General features: G+C 33.8%; 2 protein-coding genes across 3 annotated transcripts; one reads left to right on the top strand and one right to left on the bottom strand.

The window, feature by feature from the left end:
• Nucleotides 1-435: 435 nt before the first annotated feature.
• LOC140817703 (dehydration-responsive element-binding protein 3-like) lies at nucleotides 436-1,452 on the bottom strand. The gene has a single exon (XM_073177426.1). It carries the CDS (start codon nucleotides 1,312-1,314, stop codon nucleotides 565-567), a length of 750 nt encoding a protein of 249 aa, XP_073033527.1. The 5' UTR covers nucleotides 1,315-1,452; the 3' UTR covers nucleotides 436-564.
• Nucleotides 1,453-5,405: 3,953 nt separating this feature from the next.
• On the top strand, nucleotides 5,406-8,204 carry LOC140817701 (thioredoxin-like fold domain-containing protein MRL7L, chloroplastic). 2 transcript variants are annotated; one of them, XM_073177423.1, is made up of 6 exons: nucleotides 5,406-5,568; nucleotides 5,977-6,177; nucleotides 6,266-6,789; nucleotides 7,631-7,712; nucleotides 7,786-7,897; nucleotides 7,971-8,204. In XM_073177423.1, the coding sequence occupies exons 2-6, from the start codon at nucleotides 5,980-5,982 to the stop codon at nucleotides 8,105-8,107; spliced, it is 1,053 nt and encodes a 350-aa protein (XP_073033524.1). In that variant the 5' UTR covers nucleotides 5,406-5,568; nucleotides 5,977-5,979; the 3' UTR covers nucleotides 8,108-8,204. The 2 variants fall into 2 exon arrangements, with proteins under 2 accessions (XP_073033524.1, XP_073033523.1); XM_073177422.1 differs by having other exon boundaries at nucleotides 5,407-5,564.
• The last annotated feature ends 913 nt before the right edge of the window (nucleotides 8,205-9,117 follow it).

Genomic DNA, 9,117 nt, shown 5'->3' with positions numbered 1-9,117 from the left:
GGATAAATAATCCTAGGGGTTGAGGAGGTATTATTTTATCCTACCTAATAGAACCTAATTATAGCTAGGAGGGATAAGGTGAGTTTATTTAAAACTGAACCAAACGCTTGATTGGGCTGGATAAAATTAATCAATCCTACTTTATCAACCAAACCAAACATTGCCTAAGATTATTATTTTTTATTATGAATATCGATAAGATTGATCACTCTCACAGATAAAGAGACTATTACACAAAAAACCTACTCCACAAACATTTTAGCTTTAAATTGAATTCTGATAATCTAATTAGTTAAGATTAGATTTTATAAAAACAAGCGTATTTTTTTGTAATTTTAGTTTTTTTTTATCAAAATTATAACACATGATTCTATTATATTAGATATACGTCATTTCAAGGTTTCGACCAAGAAAAAATAAATTATTAGACTAAGATTTGATTTCAAACCTTATTCGTTTAACAAAAAATATTCATTCTTCCATCACAAAAACATACAATTGAATGGATTAACAAGAAATATTCCTTCTTCTTTTTTTGAAAAAAAAAACCACAATTAAATCAGTTCATCGACAATGATTCCATAGCAAGTCGTCAAAATTGAGGGACATCTTGTCATAATTTTCCATCAAATTATTATTATTTTCTCCGAAGAAACCCCCACGGTCTCCAAAACTCTGCAGGGATGGGTTGCTGTAAAAATCCCACCCCAAATCATCAGCCAACACGAAGTCACCCGCAGTTTCCACCGAGTACTCCAAGCTCGTGCCAAGAATCGGCAGCTCCACTATCTCGCCTAGCTCCTCCGTCTCCTCCGACGTCGAGGACAGCGTCATCAACGACGTAGTCGATGAAGACGACGCCAAAGACAGCTCCTCGCTACGGCTACGGCAGTGGTGCAGGTGGAGGTGGAGGTTCTCCATGTGAGCAGCCTTGGTAGCCGCGGCCTGTACGTCCGGCGGGGAGCGAGTGACCGGGCGGGGTAACATGTGGGCTGTCTCCGGGAAGTTGAGGATGGCGGAATCCCCCTTGATAGCCAGGGCAGCAACGTCGTGGGCACGTGCTGCCATTTCCGGGGTGGCGAAGGTCCCCAACCAGATTCGAGACCTCTTCTTCGGCTGCCGGATTTCCGAAACCCACTTCCCCCAGGCCCGCATTCGCACTCCTCTATACACAGGATGCTTGCTGACACTCTTTCTTCCCGATCCCAGCTGCTCCGAGCTCCCATCACTCTCTCTGCTTCTCTTCACAGAACTCGACTGCACTTGGTGAGAGCTCTGCTCAAGCCCGAACGAATCCCAGTGTCGATTCGCCATCGAGAATCGGTTACTATAAATAGCTCGAAACGAATGTTAGCTCGAGTGAGTATTCGATGATGATCATCAACGCTGAAGCAAATTAATTAAACTGACAAGTGTGCAGAAGAAATTATATATTACAAGAATGGTGGCTAGGTTTAGGGATATTTATATGTGAGATTCCGTGTTCGTACGTGTGGGTATATATGTTCGCATCGAGTGAGGGGAGGAAAAAATTAATACGAGACAGCTAGTTTCTTTTTGTTTGTCCCCAATTTCATTTTATATTTAGTATTAGTATTTAAGATAAAAATAGGTGCCTGGAAAGGAGAAAATACAGGTCTCTCACTACCGACCGAGGCTTTAAATTTTTTTTTTTTTTCTAGTTTACAAAATTATATGTCATGAATAATGTTTTCCATGTGTATATATATATATATAACTTTATAGGACCGAGTGTTTGTTATTTGACCAAAAATTATAAGTGAAAATAACGATACAAATCAAATATTTTAAACTGTACACCAGTTCAACCATCACATTTCTATTGCTCTACAAGTACGAACAACTATTTCACCCAACAATCTGTATCACAATAATTATACTAATTGCAATCAATGAGAATCAAACTCATGACCTTGACTCTCATAACACTTGTTGGGATCGTAAAATAGTTTACAGGGTGAACGATCTCTTTTAAAATATTTTGTAAATTAAACTACTCCTGACTTTAATAGTTATTACTTGTTAAGAGCTTTTCAAAACATGATGGTTGCTCTGTTATATAGTTTAAAAGATTTGAGTTGTACTGTTACCACCATCTGTATCTTTTAGTAAAACGACAAACGTTCGGTCTTTTAATTGATATGAGAGCCAATATAATGAGTTTGATTCTCATTGATTGCAAGTAATAAAATTATTGAGAGTGAGATAATTTGAGTGCAATAATTGTCCATGCTGAGAGAATGATTAAACCGTGGTAATTGAGTTTTTATACAATTAAAAAGATTGAGTTGTACCATGTTGATCTGATTTTATCTTGTTTTGATTAGTTATATAATTAGCCCAATTAAAGAATGTGAAAATGTAAGCAAAATAAGAACATGTGTAATTTTAACGTGGTTCGGTACAACCGATCATACATCCATGAAACCACACCTAGTTATCAAACAAATCTACTAAATATTAACAATTACAATCATACAAGAATATTCAAATAAAAGACTTTCACTTTTGAGTGGGTCTCATGTGAGATCGTCTCACGGATTTTAATATGTGATACGGATCAATCATACTCATATTCACAATAAAAATGTGATAATCTTAGCGTAAAAAATAATATTTTTCATGGATAACCCAAATAAGAAATCCGTCTCACGAATACGATCCAGTGAGACCGTCTCACATAAGTTTTTGCCCTCCTTTTTTAATGACATACATTCAATAGACTTCACGAAACGAGCATAACTTGTCTTCAACCCCGCCTTGATTCGTCTCCTTCCAAATTGCATATTGTTCTCTTCCGAGAACGCCACATTCTTCTCCCGATGAATCAATCACGAGGCTCAGAATATGTGTGTATCACCAGCAATTGAAAATGTCGAAATTAGAATGAATAAGTTAAAACTATCAATAACTTGTCTTAATAAATATCGCGACACATAATAGATAATTTCATTTTTATTTACAAAAACCCGTTCACAACAACAGATACTCTCTCATAATAATATAATAACACTTAAAGCTCGTGGTCTTCCTCTACCTCATAAGCTAATACTCGACAATTTTCAAAATAAATGGACACTCTTTGATATAGAAGATATCTTTAAATCAAATATTGACATTATCTTTTCAAATATTACATCATATCTTCTCATATCAATCAATATAATAACTTTCTATACCTATATTATATTTTCAGCAATCATAAAATGTATACAACAAAATATTTTATCCACTTATATCCATATTTCCAAAATATTCAAATCAATATTTTGAATTTTCTTGACAAGATAATCTCAAAAATAAAGCCAACAAAAAATATCATCTAACATACCATTAACATCAGTTTACTTTTTCCCTAAAGGTGAACTACTTCATTTTGAAAATATTTATTTTTTTTAGACGAAATTCATAATATAATATAATTATAATACAATATACTGTTAAATTGTATGCACATTGATATTTATTTATAATATCTAGTTTGGAAAATTTTAACTTATGTTTAAAAATAGATCAAAAAAATGTATTCGAACAAAATCTAAAACCAAGCCGAACCGAACCAAACTGAAATATATGATTGATTTGGTTTTTAAACATTAATTGTTTGGTTTGTAATGTTTCAAAACTGATATAATATCGGTTTGGTTTTGAGTTTTTATCACATAAGCAACCCCAATCTGGTTTTACCCACCCCTAGCATTAATGGAAGAAGAGGGAGACCACTGAGCACTTAGTTAGCAACAACAAACATGATGAAGAGAGAGACTGTAATTATGACGCACGTGATGCGTGTATTTGATATAAAAATAAAATAATGGAATTAATTTATTTAATTTTTTATGAAAGTTATTAATTTTTGAAATTAAAATGATAGAAAATTAAATTTAAATAAAAAATGTATTATATGTAAAATTTATGGTTAAAAAGTGTTTTAGAAATTATAAAAAAGTTTCACCATTACACCAAATAGTCGGTAAATAGAATTTATTATTAATAAATAGTATAAATATAGATGAAAATATAAAAGGAGATATCACATACTTGAATTTTGTTGTTGTATAACTAATTAAGTTGTGATTAAGAAAAAATAAAAATGAAATTTACATAATAAATATAAGAGTAGATATCTTGTGAGACGGTCTTGTGAATCTTTATCTGTGAGACGGGTCAATCATACCGATATTCACAATAAAAAATAAGACACTTAGCATAAAAAGTAGGATATGTCTCTTGTGAGACGGTCTCACGAATCTTTATATGTGAGACGGGTCAACCCTTCCTATAATCACAATAAAAAGTAATACTCTTAGTATAAAAAATAATACTTTTTCATTGATGATCCAAATAAGAGCTCCGTCTCACAAAATACGACCCGTGAGAGCGTCTCATACAAGTTTTTGTCTAAAAAGTAATAATTTTTCATGGATGACCCAAATAAGATATTCGTCTCACAAAATACGACCCATGAGACCATTTCATACAAGTGTTTACCTAAATATAAAGGTTAAAATTAAAAAATATAAAATTCTAATAGTATTTTGGTGTTGCGTGGTGTATCTAAAAAGTTTAATGAAATTTAAATGTCAATTGTACAAGAAAAAAACATATTAATTATATATATATATTATATTATTGAGCTTGAGACACTTAAAATAATTAATAATTGATGTCATGTTTGTTTTAATAATTATATATATTAAAAAAATGTTAAAATTTTAATGTAATTCACACATAGTTTGGTGGATAGAGTCTTTGTTTCGTAGAACCACAAGTTGTGGGTTTAATCGTTATTTGAGTTTTTTTTTAATTCATATATCAAAATTGCTGATCATTAAATACAAACCAAATGAATTATAAAAAAATATAGTACAAGCACGTAACGCTACACTAGTAATTAATTAATTAACATTTTTAAATTAATTATGCGTAAACTAATAAATAACATATCATATATTTTTATAAATTCAGAAATATCGGTAAAGATAAAGATATATATTAGTATTTTTTTGACAAAGATATATTAGTAATTTCGAAAATTTGGAAGGGAGGTTATAGAATATATTATAGGTGGGTTATAAATTTTTATAATTATTATAATGCATGTTATTTAAAAAGATCAAAGTTAGTTATTAAGCGGGATTATATTTTGTGGTGAAAATAATACTTTGAAAATTGAAAATAATACTTGAAATAAAAATAATTTTTTTCATATATCGAAAACTTTACACTCAAATAAGCTAATATTACATAATATTTATTAATAATTAAAAAATAATATTTTAAACATAAAAAATAAAATTTCCAATAAATTATTGTATATAACAAAATGTCATTTATGTCCATTTACGAAATAGAAAAAAATTGCTTGTGGGGTAATTATGTGGCTGATCGAAACCTTATCCCATTCCACGCTGCCTCTTCTAAATGAACTTCGCCGAGTCCTGAAGCTACTTGCGGAAGTGAGGCGGTTCTATGGCAGAAATGGCGAGTATCAAGTATTGATTTTTCGGCGGCCTTGGTGGCGGAGTTCTTGCGCGACGCCTGCGGGTCCGTAATGTAACCACTTTAGGAAAGGGCTTTATTTGACGCGTGCTCACTGATTCGTATATGGGTTTTGTTGCTGATGCATCTTTCATGTTTGATAATTGGTTTTGTTTCTTTCGGTTGAATTATGAAATGGATATTCGTTTTAACTATAACTTTTGTGTAATTGATGCTACTTGTGATAAAGAGTAATGTAATTGAGTGAGAACATCACTGACTATTGTGATACTAAAAGGGTCCTCGCGAGTAAATAGGAATTTGGAAACGGTAGAAACATTGTTGGGGCTGAATTTGACGCGTAAAAGGTCATATCTTTTTTCTTTTAGATTGAATTAGCACTTGATATATATTTTTCCAGAATAATTCATGATGCACGGGGGCCTTAGAGTTTCAGTTTGATTTAATATCTAGGAAATGGAATTGCTTCATTGTGCTTCAAGGCCACAAGCTTTCGCCACTTCTGTGAAAGAAGTGCATGAGATGAATTCTCCTTCGGTTTTCCGCGCTCCTCTTAGGTCAAGGAAAAGGCAAATAAACAATGTAGTTTCCTACCTTAGAATGAAGCCTTTTGGAGGCTTAATAACAAAAAAGCTTCTGTGTTCACCTCGAAGGGTATTTTTTTTCCTCCCTTTTCGTCGTTAGTTTTCCCCCTATTCTACCTATAAACATACATGGTCTGTGTTTTGGATTGTGACCACAGGGTGATGGCAGAAAAAGAAGTGGCATTGAAGTTTCAAAAATTGAAGAATTGCTTAGGCTCGGTGGAGGGCAAGAAGAGGAAGGGGATGAATCTAGTGGGAGTGAAGAGGATGTAAATGATGATTCCTTTACTATGGATGAAGACGAGCGGAAAGAATGGAGACGAAAAATTAGAGAAGTCATTGGTAGGATACCTGATGTGGAAGAAGAGACAGATCTTGTTGAGAAGAGGAAGAAGATGCAAAAACTTTTGGCTGAATATCCACTTGTTGTTGAGGAGGATGATCCAGACTGGCCAGAGGATGCTGATGGGTGGGGCTTTAATTTGGATCAGTTCTTCAACAAGATCAGCATCAAGAATGTCAAAAAGGATGATGATGAAAATTATGATAGTGAAAACGAAATAGTATGGCAAGATGATGATTATATTCGTCCTATAAAAGACATTACCACTGCAGAATGGGAAGAAGCTGTTTTCAAGGACATCAGTCCTTTAGTCGTTCTTGTGCATAATCGGTACAAAAGGTTTGCTCTTATACTCAACAATTTAAACTTTTTCTAGCACACGCTTGGTCTTGCTCTCCTGTTTTTGACTTTTTAGTAGAATTGATTTTTAGGATGCACAAGAAAAGCTGATATCCAAAATTAGTTGGGTGAAGTGAAACTTTATTCCAAAAGAAAAGTTAGATGTCATGGAAACTGAATATGTGATTGCCATAGAGGAAAAATTTAGAAAATTTTGAAAGTTGGTGGTATAGACAATTATTTGCAAGCTTGGAAAGGAGGAAGAGTGCATTTTCAGAGGAATAAGAGGAAGTAAATGCAGCCATGAGACAATATTAAGTGTTGAGTTGCAGTCTGACAACAAGGCATTTATCTTTAAGCTGCGTTCGGAAGCATGTTACATTGGATTTGAAAGAAATTTTGAAATTAATATTTTTTGAAAATCAATTGATTTGAAATGACATGTAGTTGAGTAATTATGATCTTTTAAAGTGTGAAAATATGGCTGACAAAGAAGTGGAGTTTGAAATGCCTATGTGAACTCTTTACCCAAATGTACATAATGGATATGAGGTTTGAGTTTGAAATCCACTATTTCCGAACCATTTATGCGAATGTGGCCTAAAGGGATCCCATTTAGCTACTTATTAATTGGATGTCAATCTATGTTAGTTTAAATCAACAATGAACTTTTAACATGTGATGATTAGTGATGCAAGTTGGATGTCAGTTTAAATCTAGTAGTTCTTATATGACAGATCACTTCATCGTCAGTTTAAACCTATTAGTTCTTATATGACAGATTGCTTTCTCCTTGTGCAATTCTATATTTTCAATAATTATTGTAAACAAAAATCTGCAGCCCCAAGGATAATGAAAGGACCCGAGATGAATTAGAAAAAGCAGTGCACATCATATGGAACTGCCGGCTACCATCACCTAGAGTAAGTGAGCTTTTCCATTGATCAACATTTCGATCTTCCTCTCTGCCAGCTACTAATCAGCATTAGAAAACAGTGTGTTGCAATCGATGCTGTTGTGGAACTTGATTTGGTCTCTGCATTACGAGTCTCTATCTTCCCAGAACTCATTTTCACTAAAGCAGGAAAAATTTTGTACCGTGAGAAAGGTAAATCTTCCGTAATCTAGCAGTTGCATGCTTTTTGCTATGGCCTGAACGTTAATCTTCCATTTTTCTACAGCAATCCGAGCAGCTGATGAGTTATCAAAGATAATGGCATTCTTCTATTTTGGAGCGGCCAAACCATCTTGTCTGACCAGCATTGTGAACAATGAAGAAGCCATTCCTTCTGTTCGAGCGTCTTGTGAATCCAGTTGAAAAACCACACGGACATCCGATACTATCTTGATTATTGTTTCTGTTCAATATGGTGAAATGATTTGTTAGTGGTGCTTATGAACTATGTTTTCGATCTCTTGAAATTTCATTGATACAAGTTTTGCCGAAACCTGTTGTATCTGTGCAACAGAAGGCAACTTTCTCCTATATTAGCCGTCAGAAGAGTTGAAAATACCAATCTTTTCCCTGCTTCGAGTGCTATGCAAAAAAGTGTTATGTTACCGGCAGATTTGAGTCTCTGTGTTGGAACACGCACAGTATATAGTTTGTTATTGCTAGATACGAGTAATTCTGGACAGTTTATAAGGTCTTCCATATTTCCTTTATATCTAGTTTATGAAAAATATTTAGAAATATGTAATATGTAAATGCAAGATCGTTTGTCTGCCAAAGTAGCTTCTCTTTTTTTTTTTGGGCTGAAGTAGCTTATTTGCCATGCTTGCGACATTACCATCTGACCATACCATCCATTGAATGGCGCCGCAGCCATTTTGCTTCACCTGATTTACTGAGCCCAGCGGCTACCAATTCTTCAAATTTTGAATGTGTGCTGTGCATTAATACCTTAATTAAAGTTTTATTTCTAAGCTGTCCCATTTCTACTTTAACCTTTACGTTATGACAGCATTTTAAGACTACTGTAACTCTGTAAGCTATATAAATTAGAATCATGAACGGACTTGGACATCGATGACGCCTCAACCCTTTGCGCGGCAATGATTAACACGGTTAGTAGATCTTGATCATTTGTCTATGCGAATTACTCGTCTTCAAAACCACTTTCTCAATATCCCTCCTACCTGAGATCCACATGAATAACTAACTACCTTCTCGATATCGAACTTTGGTATTTCTGTTTCGAGGGCGACTACAAGATTAGTTGAGAGGAGTTGGATGACTCGTCTTCAATACAAATCCACTTGCATTTTCTTTTTGCAAATTTTCTTCCATAAGCCATACTCCGGATCCACTTACATGGTTTGCTATAT

This window comes from Primulina eburnea, chromosome 17, assembly GCF_022965805.1.
Source record: "Primulina eburnea isolate SZY01 chromosome 17, ASM2296580v1, whole genome shotgun sequence".
In the NCBI taxonomy this organism is placed as follows: domain Eukaryota; kingdom Viridiplantae; phylum Streptophyta; class Magnoliopsida; order Lamiales; family Gesneriaceae; genus Primulina; species Primulina eburnea.
Note: the sequence above shows the minus strand (reverse complement) of the source record. Positions and strands in the feature narration are given on the sequence as shown.